This window comes from Bos taurus, chromosome 9 (genome assembly GCF_002263795.3).
Source record: "Bos taurus isolate L1 Dominette 01449 registration number 42190680 breed Hereford chromosome 9, ARS-UCD2.0, whole genome shotgun sequence".
NCBI classification, from domain to species: Eukaryota; Metazoa; Chordata; class Mammalia; order Artiodactyla; family Bovidae; genus Bos; species Bos taurus.
In genome coordinates, this window is record NC_037336.1 from 96,382,001 (window position 1) to 96,401,697 (window position 19,697).

Sequence of the window (19,697 nt, forward strand, 5' to 3'; positions counted from 1 at the left end):
GTACAGTAGAAATTGGCACGCCACTGTAAATCAACTGTACATCAATAAAATAAATTTCTTAAGAAAGGTGAGTTGTCCTCTGTCGGCACCTGTGGTCATTCTCACCAGTAAACAAATGTCCCAGCCGCCCTCCTCGCGCTGAGGGGGACGTACGCACCTGATGAACGTGGGGTACAGTTCCGCGTTGACCAGGCAGACCATCTCATAGGCCATTGTGATCCCCATCCGACCCAGGCAAGCAGCCGTAACTCTTAGCCAGTGTAGATCTGAGCGGAAAACACACGGCTGACACGTGCTGCTCAGGCTCCCGGGCCGCCCAACGGGGCTCGGCGGCAGAGGGGAGGGGCAAGGAGATAGTGCATCCCCCAGAACGGGACAAGAGTGCACCGCCGGCGCTTCTGCAGCCTCAGGACAGTTCTGCAAAATCCCCCGCGTCTGCTCGTGTTAGCCTCACGGTTCTAACACACTCCTCACTTTAGACCTCGGTCATTAATGACACCAGAATGACACCCGCTTCCAAAGTTCCACCAGCTTTCGTCTACAGAGGTGACCCAGAAGAAACAGCCTGCTCTCTGTGCTGGCCCAGCCAGATAGCCCGAGGCGTGGGTCCTCCTAGCCTCTCTTGTTGTACTACATTAGAGAACCGACTCTTTGCAACCCCATGGACTGTAGCCTATCAGGCTCCTCCGTCCGTAGGATTTTCCAGACAAGAGTACCGGAGTGGGTTGCCATGTCCTTCTCCAGGGTAGCCTTCCGACCCAGGGATCGAACCCAGGTCTCCTGCATCACAGGCAGACGCTTTACCGTCTGAGCTACCAGGGAAGCCCAACTCAGAGAACCAGTGGATGTGATTATATCACATCAGGCCATCATGGGGTGCCATGGCTCTTACAGGCAGAGTTGCCATATGCGTTCACTCAGGAAAGTCCCAGATATTTCATTCATTCTTTCCAAATAGACTTCCACGCTGAAAAACATGGTCTTCCTATCAAAGGGCTGTGCTTCCCACGCCCCGCCCCCAAATCCCCGCCCCTGGCCCCTTCTCAGGGCCTTGGCAGACAAGACCCCAGCTTGGCCGGGCACTTACCCTCAGGGATAAAAACCGAGACCAGACAGGCTGCCCCCGCCACCATATTTGATACGGCCCATGGATAACGGCGACCTATGCGGTCAATGGTGAGGATGATGAGGAAGGCAGCAGGGAACTCGACCAGGGCAGAGTAGAAGAAGTCCAGGTAGATGTTGCTGCCCGCAAGGCCCATGTGCATGATGAGGCCCTGGTAGAGAACAGAGCTCGTGAACCTGAGCAAAGAGGAGAGCTCAGATCAAGACAAGCACCGTGAGCAAGTCACCGAAAGCTTGACTGTAGGACACCTTTCCTTGTCATCTTATTATGGCTTTCCCTCCATCCCACTGCTTTTACACCATCTGACCCATTACGGTGACTGGCTGTAACCTCAGAGTCTGGAAAGGGAAAGAATTAGGCTAACATTCCCTGGCCAAATTGAAAGGTGAGAAGCAACGTCTTACTGGAAGGATTTATTTAGTAGAACTGTTTCAGGTTATTAGTGGTTGTTAATCTTTTCTCTTTCTGGTCTTCTAATGACTACTTAATCCAAACATTAGGAACACAGGAGACCAAGTGGAAAGCAAATTCCCAAATGGATACAGCCCCACTTTTGATGATTTATCTTCTGACATGATACAGACAACATTTTAAAAATTAATTAATTTTTAAAATTGAAGAATAGTTGGTTTACAGTGTTGTGCCAGTCTCTGCTGTACAGCAAAGTGGCTGAGTTGTATACATGTATGCTTTCTTTTTTAATATTCTTTTCCATTATGGTTGATCACAGGATACTGAATCTAGTTCCCTGCACTATATGGTAGGTCCCTGTTGTTTATCCATTCACAGACAAGACTTAGATGATGTTTCTGGTTTTGTTGACTGGAAGCGTTCAATGTCTGCAATGGAAAATATGTGGATAATGAGGCCAAGTTTCCCCGATGCATTTTGCATGCAATATTGTGAAGGCTGCTAAACTAACTCATGCTAAGCTCTGCTTCTGTCGGTGACTGTGGATTGTTTAAACTTTATTGTTTAGCTGTCCCATGTGGCGTGCAGGACACTCAGGATCTTAGTTCCCCGACTAGGGATCGACCCCATGCTCCCTGCAGAGGGGGCGTGGACCGCCAGGGACGTCGCCTTCTGTCAGTGACTGTGAAGCATCATTTGGCTGCTCTGTGTCATCCCAGTGATGTCACTTAGTGAAGGGAAAGCGTGCTGCGTGGTGCAGAGGCTGGTGCAGAGCCCAGGGCTCTGGAGCAGCCTGCAGGCAGTGAGGATGCTCAGACTTGCTACTTGATGTGGAGTCAGTGGTTAATCCTGTCTAGTCTTGTTTGAGAAGTTTATTTATTTACATTTTATCCAGGTGGAAAAGAAAAGGCCTTGCAGTAGAGATCTACACTCATATCAATTAACCTATGTAACAAGGACCTACTGTATAGCACCGGGGACTCTATCAATATTTACTAACAACCTGTAAGGGCTTCCCTGGTGACTCAGATGGTAAAGAATCTGATCTATCTGCCAATGCAGGAGACCCAGGTTCAATCCCTGAGTCAGGAAGATCCCCTGGAGAAGGGAACGGCGGCCCACTTCAGTATTCTTGCCTGGAGAATTCTCATGGACTCCTCTCCTTCTCATGGACTCCTGCCAGAGGAGCCTGGCAGGCTGCAGTCCACAGCAGTCTGACTCACAAAGAGTCAGACACAACTGAGTGCCTAACACTTCTACTTCTACTACTTCTATAAGGGAAGAGAATTTGAATCATATATATATATATATATATATATATGAATCGCTATGCTGTATAACTGAAACTAACATATTGTAAATCAATTATACTTCAATTTAAAAAAATCTATACCAATTGTCTCAGTTTGACATTAGAATCACTTGGAAGATTTTAAAACTACTGGTTCCTGGTTCCTAGCCTTGACAATTAAATCCATGTCTTTGTGGGAGAAGAGTCTGGCCTTGGTATTTTATAAACTCCCAGGTGATTCTTAAGGTAAAGCCCAGGTTGAGAATGTAGTGGTCTATGTGTTGGGTCTGTAAGCTGATTTCAACATCTGCCTGACAAAAATATAAATGAGCCCACTTGCAATCCACCACTGATGCTGACTGGACCTAGGCTACGTTTTGAAGGCCCTCTTGGTCCCTCCCTCTATGTGGATGATGGAGATTAAAAGGATTTGGAGAGATTTTAAAGTGGAAAATAATCCTTACCAGTTGTACATCAAGATCAAGGTGTGTTTCCTTATCTGTGGGGTTCTGACCAAGTCAAGAAATGAAGGATTCAGCTTCTCACCAACTTCCTCATCAGGTCTGAGGCTCTGGGAACGGAAACAAGAGCAGCAGTCTTGTATGTTTCATGACGGCATCCCAGGGTCACCGGGGAGCATAACACCCTAGACTTGCTAAATGCTTTTAAAGTGCCCAGAGCTAGGTAAGCCCATCGCACACATTAACTCGTTTAATCAATATAACCACCCTGCAAGTTAGATTTTATGGTTTTCACTACGTCTCACAGAAGAGGAAACTGGGATACAGAGCAGCAAGGTAACTCATGCATATATATTATGGGATGTTGCTGGCAAAATGTGGTGGGGTAAAACTGAGGTCCTCCAGGGACCCTGAGGGCTGAGCACATTGACACACCCTCTCTGCACACCCGGACCCGAGTACGGCCAATAGGAGACTGCTCAGGGACCTTGGCACTCAGACCAGCATTGGCATCACCTGGGGCTTGTTAGAATGAAAGGTCTCTGGGGACTTCTCTGGTGGTTCAGTGGCTAAGACTTCAGTGCAGGGGGCCTGGGTTCGATCCCTGGTCAGGGAACCAGGTCCCGCGTGCCAAATCTCATATGCTGCAATGAAGATCGAAGATCCTGCATGTCTCAACTGAGACCTGGTGCAGCCAAACAAATAAATAAAATAAAATATCAAAATAATAAAGAGCGAAAAATCTCTGGCCCCAGCCCAGCCAGAGGGAAATGCATGTTCATAGGTTCCCCCGGTGAATTGAGAAGCCCACTCTAGAAGCACACAGTCGATGCTGAACCGGACAAGTTGGTGTTGGAAGAAGCCTCCAGGGAACCAGCAATGACCGGACTTAGTGTCCTCACAGGAACTCTGACCGTGGAGGGGAGACAGTGACCCACGTGTGCTTTATTCCCTGGCCAGTTTCCAAGAGGATCTGAATTCTAAGAATCAGTGCTATGCCAGCTGTTTATGCAGAAAAAAAAATAGGTACTCTAACCACCCAGAGAGGAAGTGAAGAAAAAAGGCCCCTGAGTCCCTCACTGTGAATGTCAGGTCAATCTCAGATTTGTACAGGTCACATCTTAGAGCCTTATCAGAAATTACTTGCTACTATGTCAATATAAATTCCTAGTGAGCTTGGTTTTCTCTTTACCAGGTCCTGTCAGGTGAAAAGTTTTAAATTAAAGGTGATGAGGTCTACTCAAGGTGAAATGCTAAGTGCACGGAAAATGGACACTTTGATTTGTTCTATTCAAGAAGGCAGGGGGGTGTTTAAAATATTTTGGGATACTTTTTATCTAAAATTTAAAAAATTCTAAGGAATTATTTGTGTTTGAAGATTCTTCCCTCTGTACTGGGGCTGAGGGCCAACACAGTCAAGAGATGAACAAGACAGAAGCTCCTCGTTTGACTTTCAAATGACTTTTGGTTTCCTTTGATGTTTTCCATCTGTGTAAAATATTCTGCTGGGAACCACAAATCTTAGTACAACAGAAGTACCCTGCTGTGCCTGGGAGGTGGGCCGCTTCTGCGGCTCCCCACGGAGACAGTGCGTGCTTTTTCCTCCTTTTCGCAGTTCCCTGCTTTGCCACTTCAGCCACTGGCTTACCTGGAGAGATCCAGGCAAGGGTTTTCCGTTTTTCTTTGCAATATGCTTAATGATCTTCATGGCTTTAGCATTTTTGTTCTGGGAGATCAGCCATCGAGGAGACTCAGGCACACACCTGGGGCACAGAAACTGTCATCAGTGCTGTTAAGTAGAGGGAATCCTACTTGGCCCTCCACCTGCTCAGTGGCCACAAGCCAATTTCTGGGAGGGGCCTTACATAGACAGGTTTGGTTGTATCTACAGAGGAAGTAAAACTGTGTGGAGACTGCGCAGTAAAGGAAACCATCAACAAAATACACAGCCTACTGAACGGGAGAGAATACTTGCTAGCTGTATATCGAATAAGGGGTTGATATCCAAAATATATAAAGAGCTCATTCGACCTGATAGCAAAAATCCAAACAATTTGATTTAAAAATGAGCAGAGTGGGACTTCCCTGATGGCCCCAGTGGTTAAGAATCCTCCTGCCAATGCAGGGGACAAGGGTTCGATCCCTGGTCTGGGAAGATTCCACATGCCTTGGAGCAACTAAGCCCGTGTACCACAATGACTGAGGCCGCACGCTAGAGCCCGTGCTCTATAACAAGAGAAGCCACCACTGCCATGAGAAGCCCGAGTACGACCGCCAGAGAGTAGGTGCCACTCATTCCAACTAGAGAAAGCCCACTCCTGGCCTCAAAGATGCAGCACAGCCAAATCTTTTTTTAGTTTTAAAAATAAACAAAAATGAACGGAGCATTGGAATGGACATTTTTCCAAAGAAGATATACAGATGGCCACTAAGGACATGCAAAGATGCTCAACATCGCTAATCACCAGGGAAAAGCAAATCAAAACCACAGTTGAGATGTCACCTCAACCTGTCAGAGTGGCCGTTATCAAAAAGACAAGAAATAGCAAGTACTGGTGAGGATATGGAGAAAAGGGAATCCTGGTGAACTATTGGTGGGGATATACTTTGTGCAGCCACCATGGAGAACGGTATAGAGATTCCTTAAAAAAATATTAGAAATAGAACTACTGTATTATCCAGAAACCCCACTTCTGAATATTTATCTGAAGAAAACAAAACAGCCCAAACACCTGTTTTCTACTCTTCATCTTGAGTGATCTTTTGAAAAAGCAGTTCTATTGTGGGGCTTGTGGAATTGTAAGAAAACTAAATGGGACTCAATTGAGTAAAAGTAGCAAGAAGTGCTTCAGAGATGGTCAGAACTTGGATGACAGCTGGCCCTTTCCTGTCATGCTAAAGCATTAGGTCTTTATTCTGAAGAGAATAAGACTGTTGAAAAATATTTAAGCTGAAGAGGAATGAGCTAGATCTGGATTTTTTCAATGCAATGTGAAGCATGGACTAGAGGATGGGGAAGCTGATGCCAAAGAGACCAGTTATGAATCTGTCCAGAAAGCCAGGCAATAAATCATGAGTTCCTAATGAGAAAAAATGAGTTTTTTTTAATGAGTTCCTAACAGGAAAAAAAAAAAGGGGGTGGATTCAGAGATAGAAAGGGGGTAGAAAGGATAGAGGGAAGGAGCTAAGAATCACCCTCAGAATGTTACTGGCTTTTGGAGGAGAAACAGGCTTCCTAGAAAGGGTTTAGATGTTCAATCCTTGGACAAGGCACCTATGGGAAGAACAGGTAGCTATGTCCAGGAACTAAATAAGTGGGTTTTTGCAAAGGAGATTTGATTGATAATCCAGCACCCTTCTTACTTTATCTCAGGTAACCTCACATTAGGAGTTTTTGAGAGCTTCTGCTATTTGCATGTTTCCCTTGGGCAGGAACGACTGACATTTCACTTGCTCTGGTAACTCTGATTGATTGGTATGGTCTGACTGGGGTGCCACATTGGCCTAATCTGGGATAAAAACTGCTATGATTGACTGGGGATGTCTGCTCCGGACCCGGCAGGCCAAGTGGTGACAACAGCGTCACCCTTCACCTTCTCCATCTTGAAGTCTCTTCTGAGGAGAGGCGGAGTAAGAACAGTAATATTGTCAGTCTCTTCCAAGGGTGTTACGGCCACTAGAAGCTAATTTTAAAAACCACATAAATACTGTGAAAATGTGAGATCCAAGTCATAAAGCTCTTTGTTCAAAGTGAAAGGACATTTGAATTCCAGAGGGCGAGACAGGTGGGAACTTGTCATTTTCAGCCCTGAAGCTGGGTTTCCCGTGAAACAGAAGAGTGACGGACATCTTAGGCTGGATGGATGGTGTGCACTGGGGCAGACAGCCTTTTTAGCTAAAGGTAGTATTTCAGTTTCTTTCCTTTTTGTTCCACGTGGACTCACCAGTAATACAGCAAGAAGCAGAAGTTGGGCAGAGTCACGGTGAACTGAAGCCATCTCCAGTGCGGAAGCACATAGGCCACCCCAGCAAGCACGAGGAGTCCAATCGTGAAGGCCACTTGGTAGAAAATCCCCACTGTCCTCCGGTATCTCAGCCCGACAAATTCTGTAACTGTGGAGAAAACCCAAAGGGTCAGCACCGGTCAGTACGACAGTAAGCTGGCGATCCAACGATAGGACAACTAGAACGCCAACCTCGAAAACGTGGTCCAAGCTCCAGAATTTTCTATACAGCTCTTAGGAAACATTTAAATGTCCTTTGGGACCTATTCTGTTATGATTATTGCTATTGTGTTAATATAAAATCTCATAATCCCACATTACATGGAGTAAGCATTGAATTTAGAGCATAGATGATTTTCATGTAAATGAATAGCTCAGTATAATAGCTCATGTCCTCTTACATGAGTTAAACATTTTCTTGGCCATCCTGTTAATGTGTGCAAATGGCTTGAAAACCTAGGGGGTGGGTTTCCAAGTTGACCGAAGTCAGCTAGTACTGACTGGCAAGACCTAATTTTTAAATTTTTAGGAATTTTCCAAGCTGATTTTTAACCCATTGGTATCTTAAAATCAGTCATGGTGTGAGTATTCACAACTTAGAAATTGGAAAACCCTATGAATCAGGTTTTTTATTCTCTAAGAGCTGGTTTAAAGGCATAACACTGCACGTGGTATAATTATTGCCTTATCCTACACCATATACCATGACAGATGTATGAAGTCTATGGTACATGGATTTAGGAAATAGTCATTTTTATATCACAGATATTCTAAAATTGACATGCCAGATATTCCATGAACCACAGAGTTTTGCTTAAATGTTTGGTTATCATGTTAAAGATTTCAGCTATTTATAAACCAAATAGAAATGTTCTCTGAAATTATTTCTATGAAGTACTGTGAACTATCCAAAAGTACTTACAAAGAGAGATGAAATTGTGTACATAATAAATGGAAACATCTGTCCTTCAAAGTGGTTGGGGTCATGGATGAGGTCTTGGGGTAGCAAGTAGAAAAGAAAAGTAGAAAAAGGGCACATGGCAAGAGCACCATAAGAACACTGGAGGGACTGGAGGAGAAATTACTGAGAAGAGGCCAAAATCTACATTCAAATGCTACGTATTTCGATGTCATGTCTTCAGAAACCAAGTTTCTCATCAAATAACCGCATGCATTCATCTCTTTATTGTCCTCACATAGATCAGGGGACTACCGTGACAGGGACATAAAAGTATTAAAGGCGCCATTTCCTCCTCATCTCATAGAATCCCCCAGATTTATTGGCCCCTCTCCTGGGCCAATTTTTAAGCACAGATATTCTAGTTTTCTTGTGTGAAATGAGAGATTTATTATTATTATTTAAATTTCAGAGTCTGTTTCCCTTTGTGTGGATGCTACTTGAATGTGCCCAAAAGAAAAGCAATGATGAAGTGAATTCCCAAGATCTAAGTGTGGTGGTAAGTCTTCTTAATATCACTTTAAAGATGCCCTGCTGTTATAATGCAAATATTCTCCTATAATCCATGGAGCTTAAGCATAGCTCTGGCTCCTAATGGGTAGGATGTAAATGATATTCCTGGTCCCACAAGTGGCTTGCTGAGGGCCCAAGATTGACCACAGTACTTGCATCCTCAGTTTCCTTGCATATAATTTGAGGATAACTGTGGTTTGCTAGAGTGGATGTACTCAAACTAATAAAGTCTCTTATAAATCTAGCATGTTTCCCATTGAATATTCTCTCTGTAGAGCCTGGTACTAAAGTTCATGGGGTTCACACCAGTCAATCCTAAAGGAAATCAACTCTGAATATCCATCAGAAGGACCAAAGCAGAAGTTCTACTTCTTTGGCCACCTGATTTGAAGAGCCAACTTGATGGAAAAGACCCTGATGCTGGGGAAGATTGAGGACAAGAGGAGAAGGGGACGACGGAGGATGAGATGGTTGGATGGCATCACCAACTCAATGGACATGAGTTTGAGCAAGCTCTGGGAGATAGTGAAGGACAGGGAAGCCTGGTGTACTGGAACCCATGGGGTCGCAAAGAGTCAGACGTGACTTAGTGACAGAACAACAATCAGAAGAGCCTGGTAGGCTCGATTTTCTCTCTATGGAATACCCTAGGGTACAGAAAACAAAAATTCCTAAAGCATTATACAAGAATTTGGATGGCATTCCTGTTGCATTGTTTTCTTTCTAGGAGGAATGTAGAATGAGTCTAGTGAAAAGATTTTAGAAATTCTTTTGATACAGAAAGAAAAATCTTTCAACGTTGTCTGGAAGCTGAGTCCAGTTTTCTGTGTAGCTTCCCCCACCAGACTGACTATTTTGCCAGCCAACCTTTGTTCCCACAGCTAAAATCACAAGTGTTCTTACTCAGGATGTAGCCTATTAACCAGCCTGCTTTGCTGACCAGTCCTTGGATCAAGCGAAAAATTAGCATCCATGTGTAGTTTGGGGAGATGGCCATGAGCACTCCAGATGAAGCGTTTATGAGGATTGTAATCAAGAGGCAGAGCTTACGGCCAAACCTGTGAAGAGAAAACGAAGAGAGGGAATGGCATCAGATTAGATTCACGAAGGTTGTAGAAAATTCACACAAGCTATGGAACTCTAACTAAAGTGGGGGTCAACTCTGAAGGATGGAAATTCAAGAGGTACAGACTGACTCCCTCCAAGAGAATCCCTGACTTTGGGTCTGTTCTGTTGGCACGATATGTAAACAGCGAGACCCTTTCTGGGCTGCAGAAACTCTCAGCCCCACACTGCGGAGGGTACTCAGGGAGGGGAGATTCTTCGAGCCCCCCGGTCCTGAATGCCCCAAGGGCCTATCTAAGCCTTCCATCATCACATGAGCTGGGCCTCTCCATGAACAGACTCAACTGCCCACCCAGGAGCTTTTGCTTTAGAAAAAACAAAACTCAGTGTTCGGTGAATTTCCGTATCCATTTTCAACACTGCCTTTGGACTTCGTGGTATTTGTGTGTCTCCATGGAAACGGTTGTTTATGCCCTCACCTCATGTGTTCCCGTCCCTTAGGCCTTTGTCGTGGAGTCCCCTAGCCGGAGAGCTCCTGTACATTTTATTATGGGGACTTGGGTTTCATTGCTTTAAGGACCTGGGAGTGTCTCAGTACAGAGTAGAGGAAAACATGGAACCCGGGCTTAACCTTGTCTTTTACGGAAACAGAACAGGACCGTATGCTTCCTGCCCCCACCCCACACCACCATGCCCTCTGCCTGCATCCTGTCTGCAGAAAACTTTAGTCAAAGAATGAGTTCAATCAGAGAAGTGAGAAATGCAGAAACAAAGGACAGCAGCCAAAGGAGACTAATAATGTCATCATTAAGCACAGTCAAGACCTTTAGCTCTTTCTCAAGGGCTATAGATAATATTCTGAGCCTTATCCTGTGAGCTGTCTTATGGGTATTATTAATGCTTTAAATCTGAAACTTAAAGATCAAGCAGTCCCATTGGGAATTGATGTAAATTGCCAAACTTCTTAAAATTCTGTGTTGACTACATCATTTTTGAATTCTCAGTCAACTGTTCCCCACTGTAAACGTATACCCTCTTAGCCTTTTATCCACAGCCTTCCAAAGTCACAACTCAACACAACGTTTTAGCCTTTCTTTCCACGTTCTCCTACCCAACCCCCTTCACTTATCCTCAAAGAATTTATAAGCACGTGTTCAAAGGAGATTTCTTCAACTTCCAAAGTTGACTCGGGTGACCACAAAGCACCCCAGTCGTGCTCCCCTAGATGACAAAATCCCATGGCTGATGAGAGGGGGCATTCACCATTTGACACTCAGAGCGTGGGAACCTTCAGAAACTCGAATCTACTAATGCAGTTCACTAGGGGACAATTTCACAGACAGACACAAGGCGATTAAAACAGTAAGGCAGGGCTGGAAGAAATTCTGGAGGTTCGGGAGACTGGTTTGAGACATCCCCACATTCCTGCCCTCCTACAACAGAACCACTTAAGTGGTTAAATGAAAGAAAGAGAGAAAATCAAAGGGAGTGGGTGGACTCCTGTACCGCTGGCTTCGTAAATCCTTTAGCTACTTGCCACTCCGACTGTGGCCTGGGGATATGAGTATCGCCAGCGGGTGGTTTGAAAGGCAGATCCTCAGGCCCACTCCAGACCCACTGGATCAGAATCGTAATTCTAACAAACCCTCCAGGTGGTTGACATGCACGTTAGCATTTGGGAAGCGTGCTTTCATTTCACTGAGCCTCAGTCTCCTCCTGTGCGAACTGTGGACAATAACTCCCTTCTTCAAGGCTGTTAGGATCCTAGTGAGATATAGCACACCATGACGTACAATGACTGGCGCATAGGAGGTAGGGGCAGCTTGGTCTGGAAGATTCTGCAGAGCTGGGTGAGCTTGACTGCAACCCACTGGGACTCTGATTCTGTTTGGATCTGGTTCCATTTTGAAATTTGAACGGCGTAGTGGTGACTCTCGAGAACTGACTGATAGACTTTCAGAAAATTTGTGAGCTGAGTGTTAAATGCACCATTATGAAAAATGAAAGTATACACTTACTCTAAAGTAAATTGCGTTAAAAGCTAGTGTAGTAAATATGCAAACCACCTCTTTCTAATTATTTTACTATGTTTGAGTATTTATCTATGCTCATGAGGTCTTTTACATCTTGTTGTTATATTTGTATGGTGGAAATGCCATAGGATGGTGCATATTTCTCCAACTCTGTGTTCCATGACCTCACTTTGGTAGCTTGAAATGGACCACCATGGGAGCATGGATGGCATGGAGATCGGCAAACTCTACAAGTCAGGCCTTTCTCCTTTAGAGAGTCAGTTGTTAAACGTTCATAAGCCTGATGGGACTTCTCTGATAATCTAGTGGTTAAGACTCTGCCTTCCATCCAAAGCAAGAGGCATGGGTTTGATCCCTGGTCAGGGGACTAAGATCCCATGGTCAAAAATAAAAAAATAAAATAAAACATTTACAAGCCTGACATTAAATGATTGATCATTGGAGTAAAAACCCTGGAGTCGCTGATCGATCACTTTTTTACGTCAGGTGATTCTCACAATCGTTCTTTAGGCGGTTTGGATGATGAAACAAATGGGACACGTTACGAAAGGCTCATTTCCAAAGTCTCTAGCATATTTCCTCCCTCCCTCCCACCGGAGGGTTGCAAAGCTGACCCTCAGAAGTCTGGCTTGGTGTTCCTGGCTTTCTTCTAAAAGACACTGCAGCTCTTAAAAGACTCCTCACCCCTTCAGCTGTCAGGTCATATTTTTAAAATTCCTTATTGAAATCTATTTTGATTAATCTGTAGCATCAAATGGGTTCCCATGAGATTCTTGTCCCATTGTATAAAACCTGAGAGTTGTGCAGAAACAGGTGTTGAGTGTGCAAAAATAAAGCGTCCTCATTGGACCCCTCTGGCGGTCACCACATTCCATACCCTTATCTGCACACAGCAGAGGAGAAAGGGGTAATAACCAACCAGACTTCAGACAGTTTAAGAAAAAGAAATAAAGGGATGTGCACAGCTTGCGGGGGGAAGAATGATGACTCATTAGCTTTACACAGGAGATTTCAACAAAAGGAACAAAATGATGAGGTCATTTGAGAAGGTGGATAATCACCCAGGGATTGTAAATCAGGAATGCACCGTCAGGAGAGAATTATAACCCGGTTCCTACTCTCTGAGTGGGACGGGAATAATTAACTCATTTATTTAACCAACTGTGAAGCTCAGTCACCTGTTTGTTCACTTCTGTGCTGGCGAGTTGAGTGTTAGAGTCTGCTCTCTCCAGTGCAGGCGGGAGTGGAGAGGGAGCCAGGGGCCAGGGACCCGAAGAGCCACACGCTGGAGCAGGGTGGACTCTGGACCGCCCTCGTTAGGGTGCTTCTTCCTTCTTAAAGGGTCATCTCCAAACCACCGCTCTCAGTTCAGTGGCAATACTAGTGAAAGCAAATGTCCCCTGCACCTCACCAGCCTCTTCGCCACACAGAGTCCCAAGAAGAGCCTCTGGAAGAAGGTGCACAGGCAGTTCCAGAAGAGGCACGAGGCCCGGGGCTGCCTCAGACCTAGTGCCCTCTCTGTCACTCCCCTCCTGCCTGTGGCCACAGGGAGTCCTGGCCGTGAACATTCAGATGCTCCTGAGGTGTGACTGACTCAGCCAGCCTGATTCATCTTTAACACATTTGCTGGTTTTAATCCAGACAGACAACGCAGTATCATCAGACAAAATGTCCCACCTACGTTTCATATTAAACTGACAGGTGTGGGTTTATCTGTACCAAAGATAGAGTTGGAGAAGGCAGCAGCCATATTTACCATTTATTTCAGAATTAAACGTGTAGTTTATAATAAGTTATGAGACTATATAGGCATTGCTCAGTTATGCAGTGTTATCTCACTAGCGGACTAACAATTTAAGAGGATGATACTGTTTAAAATGTTGCTCACACTGCCTGGCGTACAAAACACACCCAGACATTATAGCTCTGATGGCCAAATTAGCTAAGGTGCTCACCAAGTATAGAGCCGATTTTTTGTTCCTTTCCCTTTGTTAGTCACTCAGTAATGTCCAACTCTTTGTGACCCCATAGGCTGTAGCCCACCAGGCTCCTCTGTCCATGGGATTCTCCAGGCAAGAATACTGGAGTGGGTTGGCATGCCCTTCTCCAGGGGCTCTTCCTGACCCAGGGATAGAACCTTGGTCTCCTACATTGCAGGTAGATTCTCTACTGCCTGAGCCACCAGGGAAGCCCTCCTTTTCCTTTCTCTTTAGGGGACTCCTAACAATGTCTAATTGATCATTGATCAATTAGATCAATGAGTAAAGATGCACATTATGAGCAACTTTCAGCACAGTGAATGTGGGATTACAAAACGATGGATAAATAAGAGACCCAGGAAGAGCTGGATTGGTACAAGCCACTGAAACCAAGCTCCTGAAGATTCAGACCCAAGTGAGAGGACCACCGGCCATGCGCCCCACCTGGAGAAGTCTCCCTTCATTTATCTCTTGGGATGTGACATCATGGAATCGAATATTTACCTCTGTCAGTGTGGAGACCCTGCTTCCCTTTCAGTGTTATATTGTACTTCCACACATATATTGGGTTAACCAAAAGGTTCATTCAAAGTTTTCTGTAAGATCAGAAGGGAAAACACAAAGGAAGTTTCTGGCCAACTCAACAATTACATCTGGCTCTGGGGCCCCGATTCAGGAATCCTGCACCCCCTTGGGCTCAGGTGAGAACAATAGTGAGATTCTATCCATCTCTGGGACTTGAGAGGGAAGAGGGAAGAGGCCCCGAAGGTGCATGACCAGGGGGATGGCAGGAAGCCAAAGAAAGAGTGGGGATTACGAAAGGGATCCAGTCATCTTTCATCTGTCATCTCTCCCATCTCACCCTCAGCTTCTGGACAGCCCACAAGGAAACACTGCTACCGATGATGAAACATCCTTCAATGAGCCCCCAGAATGAGAAAATACAGACAGTGGTCATGCTATCGGAGTGGCAGGAGAACTCTAAGACTGTCGTGACCATCCAGGGAAGCGTGGCCGGTGTGCTGTGGGGCAGGAGGGCATTCAAGCGGGGGCGGGTGCTCTCCTCCGAGGGTTTCAATTCTGCCACTTCTGTGGCACACCTACCTGTCTGCTATGTAGCCGATACTCATAGAACCGATAAAAAATCCTACATTCACCGCCGACTGAAACAGGTCCAGCATCCAGGAGTCGGCACACACTAGGTTAAACTGCGAGGGGCCGCAGGGGTCCCGAGTGGGGAGAGAAAGAAAACAAGTCCTGTTAGATGCGACTCAGCCCAGGGGACGCGGGAGGCACTCCTTGTATTGCACTGAGTATCTGGATGACAATAACCCAACTCTTTCCTTGCTTGCATTAATTTCCTTTACACAACCTGAAGATTTGACCTGCAGCCTGTTTAGCTTTCTATCTGGTGGTATGTCATCAGGCTAAACTTGATTTTGGCTAAATCAGCTGAAATTAGGTAATTACTTGTGCACGAACCATTCCTCTTTCTAATTTTAATGCACAGAGGCAATAGGTGTGTGGACACATTACAAGTGCTGCCTCAAGGAAGTTGGGCAGTTTGGTGTCTCTTTAAAGTAGGGGAATTAGCATCTTGCTCAGGGCTGTGGCCTTTGCTCTCATTTGGAACAAGAGGCAGTGCTGTAGGAGTCACCAGTGCCGGCCCAGAGTTTGGGAGATGCGGTTTCTAGGGCTTAAAACTAACTTTCTCTCTCTGTGTGTGCGTTGTGTGCTCAGTGGCTCAGTCATGTCCAGCTCTTTGCAACCTTGTGGCCTGTAGCCCGCCAGGCTCTTCTGTCCGTGGGATTTCCCAGGCAAGAATACTGGAGTGGGTTGCCATTCTCTCCTCCAAGGGATCTTCCTTACCTAGGGATTGAACCCACATCCCCTGTGTCTCCTTCATTGGGAGGCAGAGTCTTTACCCCTGAGCCACCTGGGAAGGCCTTCTCACTGTCTGGGGTAAAATTTTTCTCTGCCCTGGACCTCAGTTTCCTCATCTCTGTATGAATGAGTGAGATGAGCCAAGTTGTAAGGCCTCTTAAAAATTGTACGGTGTTAAATCTTCAATCCTTCACGTTTCATGTAACTGTCAGACTACTTTAGATCCTTAGAAAAGGCTCTTCTACCTAAATGTCTGTTCAGACAGAGTATCTTCACATCGTCCAAGTGGTCCTTTTAAGTTAAGCCAAGCACCTGGCTTTCTTTGTAGAATAATCTTGTCCCCTTATTTTCCTTTGCCTCCAATAAAATCATGTCTCATTATTGTATATAAAATAGACAAATAACAGGAACCTACTACAGAGCACAGGGAACTCTACTCAATATTATCCAATAGTCTATGTGGGAAAAAAAATCTAAAGAGTGAATGTATATATATGTATAAGTGATTTACTTTGCTGCACACTTGAAACTAACACAATATTGTAAATTGGCTCTACTCCAATAAATTTTTTTTAAACATCAAGCCTCCATTTTTTTCCTTTTTATGGAAAAGAGGCCTCACAATCAGATGTATGTCAACTGTGTGTGTGTGTTAGTGCTCAGTTGTGTCCGACTTTTTGCGACTCCATGGACTGTAGCCTGCCAGTCTCCTCTGTCCATGGAATTCTCTAAGTGAGAATACTGGACTGGGTTGCCATTTCCTTCTCCAGGGGATCTTCCCAACCCAGGGCTCAAACCCAGGTCTCCTGCACTGCAGGCAGATTCTTTACCCTCTGAGCCACCAGGGAAGGGCAAGTGTAGGAATGTCAAGTGTGGTTTTTAATAAACTATAGTACCATAGCAAAAGCTCCAACCCCAAATGGTTTGACATGTATACTTTGAGCAAACTAAAGAGAAGAAAGTTAACCATTGAGAGAAAAGTACATTGTATCACAGTAAGGCCCCAATCAGGTGAGTTCTACGAGCTGTTGGCGTGTCTGTCCATTCATATGACGGCAGATGGAGGGTACAGCTTCCAGAAATTCAGCCTGAGGCTTTGAAATTTCCCCTTTCCTGGCATTATTTCCAGGAATTCTGATATGTTTTTGTTTATTTCTTATATTGATACTTGCATACACTAGAATAATTATGGCCATAATTTGAAGTTTCAACTAACTCACGCTCTAGACAAGTAAGAGGCGGCATGTTTCGGTTGGAAACAAGAATTTTATGAGATCCTTTGACTCCACGTCTGGGCTTCCCCGGGTTCTTCCTTAAGGAAAGCTGCGCTGTTTGTTTTCTCCATCTCTTTAAGTCCCACGGTCACCTACCTCGGTCACGATGGAGGAGCCGGGCGTGTCGTACACCCAGCCCTGCTCGCAGGGGCCCAGGGGCAGGGGGCTGCCATTGGTAGCCAGGCTGGCCAGCGGGTCCAGGCAGCCAAGGGTGCTCTGGTTCCAGTCCACCTCGTAGCGGAGGCACTGGCCCTCGGGTCCCGGGCCCGGCACCGTGTAGTTGAGCTCCTCCGCCAGGCTCCAGCCGCATCGCCGGCTCAGCTCCGCCACCCCTGGGCTCCGGCAGCGGTGGTCCGGGGTGAAGCCCAGGAAGACGATGCCCACGTAGATGGGGGTGAAGGCGGCCGAGATCAGGCAGAGGAGGAAGAACGTTTGTTTCTGGAAAAAGTTGAATTCCCCGATGTGCTCTAGGATGTCGTCCACCGTCGGCATGATTCCGGGCAGAGAGATCCCGAGGTTCTTTCCTGCGCTGCTCGGTCGTCGCTGAGCGAGGCTGCAGCCAGCTCAGCAAAACCCCGACCAAAAGTCAAAGGGTGAGTGTACTTTAGAAAGGGGACCAGCCTCTGGTCCTGACCTCTGCTGGTGGGACCAGCTCCCAGCCAGGCGCTTCCCCGGCCCCTGAACCCTGCTGCTCCCCGGAAGAATCCCCGGGTGAGTCGCTGTATTTACTGTCGCATCCCCCCGTGTGTGCGGGTAGCTCCCTCACCCGGCCCCACAATCGATCCTTCATATGTCCCCCACGGGGAGAAATCCGAGAGCTTTCACGTATCACAGCCCTGTTAATCTTTCTCTTAGTAAACTGAGCGTCCAGGAAATTAATAGATTCATATCTCACCCACACAGCCGACCTTTTCGCTAAGGTGTTGTAGGGAAACGAACTGGATTTTGGCCGTGCTCCCCGGGTGTGGCGTGAGTCACAGTCTCCGGCCAGAGTTCTTGTCTGGATCTGGGGGGTTAGCGAACTCGATCGCTGGACTCCGCTACCACCCGCAGCCCGTGACTCGGCACCTGCTGGGGCTGCCTTGTGCTGATTTTCCCGGATTTCCCCATCCCTTTCAAGAAGGACAATTTGACATTCCTGCCTTTGAACCCTGCAACTGCCTGACCCGGTTGTGAGGAAAGAATAACATGTCCTCTCCACACGTAGGTCAAGTGGAGACGCAGGCAGGTGTGGTCTTGTTCTGCTGCCTTTTTGTCTTATTTGTTATTTCTGCCTGTGATTGGTGTGGAGGGTACTCTTTAGGATGGCGCTGGCTGCATCCAAGTGCAAGGGAAGCAGGCAGACATCTTTCCCAGGTGAGGATGGAAGGATCCTCACTGCGGTGGGCGGCTGCCACTTTAGGAAGATGGCTTCTTGATATATCTGCCTATTAGAACACCAGAAATCTAATCTTGTTTACTTTCTTCTTTTTCTGTTAGGGTCTGTTTTCCTGTGGCTAGAACAGCATGGGTCTAAAAGTAGTGACTCATAGAAGTCCTTCTCCCCAAGGCAGCTGCAAACATCTTATTTTTTTTTTAACAAAGCCAGAACATGGGTGCCTGGGTGGGGGGGTCCCTGTCTACCTCCTCTGGGTCCTGTTAGGCTCCTGGTGACGTGCTGGGGGTGGGGCTCCTGCCATCACTGACTCCCGTTTGAGTGAGTGGATTCAGACTCTAGAACCAAGAACTGGTGCAGTATTTCTGGCACAAAGTTGTAGCACAAAGCTCATCATTCAGTTCTACCCACTGACTATTTGATGTGCTCAGTCACTCAATCTTGTCTGACTCTTTTGCAACCCCATGGACTGTAGCCTGCCAGCCTCCTCTGTCCATGGACTTTTCCAGGCAAGAGTACTGGAGTGGGTTGCCATTTCCTCCTCCAGGGGATTTTCCTGACCCAGGGATGGAACCCATGTCTCCTGCATTGGCAGGTGGATTCTTCATCACTGAGCCACCAGGGAAGCCCATTCAAAGGAGAAAAGAGAACAGAAGAAGTGAGACTTGAATTGAGTTGCTGGCTGTACCCAAAGTGGCCAAGGCCAGGACTGGACCATGGTGAGCAGGGGTCTCAGCTTCTGAGGGAATAAATTGTCATGACCTAAAAGCATCAGCCCTGTGAGGTCACGGCTCATCTTGCATCCATCTTGGATAATAGATGATGGGAAGGATTTCCAGGGAGATGAGGCCTCAGCCAGTTGCCTGAATCTGGAGACGAGTTCTAGTCCTTTGCTCAGGAGATCTCCAAAGGCAAAGGGATTTTTCAAATAAAGATGAGAAAACCATGAATAACATAAACAGCAGAAAAATAATACCAACCAGCAAAAAGATAAGGTGATACTTAGCAAGAAAAACATGGCTTGAACTTCCATTTCCAGGAAAAGGCAGTAGATGGACTTTTTCTTCCCACTGAGCACAACAAAAGCCCTTGGAAAATTTGTGTAAAACAATCACCAGGAGTTGCTGTACACTGGAGAGAAGGCAGACCCAGAGGGCACCTCTGGACCCAGAAAGTGACATAGGCCCAGACCGGTGCTGGAGAAGCAACAAGCCAGAAATACCAGTGGTCCCAAGCCAGTACCATGCGAAGCCCCAACACAGGCCTGCTCTCTCTAGAGTCCTGGGAGTAAGTTGGAGCTTTATCATGACCGCAATGGACATC

The 19,697-nt window shown here is 46.2% G+C and overlaps 1 protein-coding gene across 2 annotated transcripts in view; it reads right to left on the bottom strand.

Annotated features, from left to right (window-relative positions):
* SLC22A2 (solute carrier family 22 member 2) overlaps nt 1–17,972 on the bottom strand; it is a 32,655-nt gene extending 14,683 nt beyond the window's left edge. The window contains exons 1-8 of one of the 2 annotated variants that reach the window (XM_002690371.7): nt 17,096–17,961; nt 14,946–15,049; nt 9,668–9,822; nt 7,234–7,402; nt 4,938–5,052; nt 3,293–3,399; nt 1,088–1,302; nt 158–266 (exon numbers count right to left, since the gene is read on the bottom strand). In XM_002690371.7, coding sequence (XP_002690417.1) covers nt 158–266; nt 1,088–1,302; nt 3,293–3,399; nt 4,938–5,052; nt 7,234–7,402; nt 9,668–9,822; nt 14,946–15,049; nt 17,096–17,491 — 1,370 coding nt within the window. In that variant the 5' untranslated portion in view covers nt 17,492–17,961. Of the gene's footprint in view, nt 1–157; nt 267–1,087; nt 1,303–3,292; nt 3,400–4,937; nt 5,053–7,233; nt 7,403–9,667; nt 9,823–14,945; nt 15,050–17,095 lie in introns of both variants that reach the window. The other variant, XM_059889978.1, reaches the window with a different exon arrangement.
* Nucleotides 17,973–19,697: the final 1,725 nt, after the last annotated feature.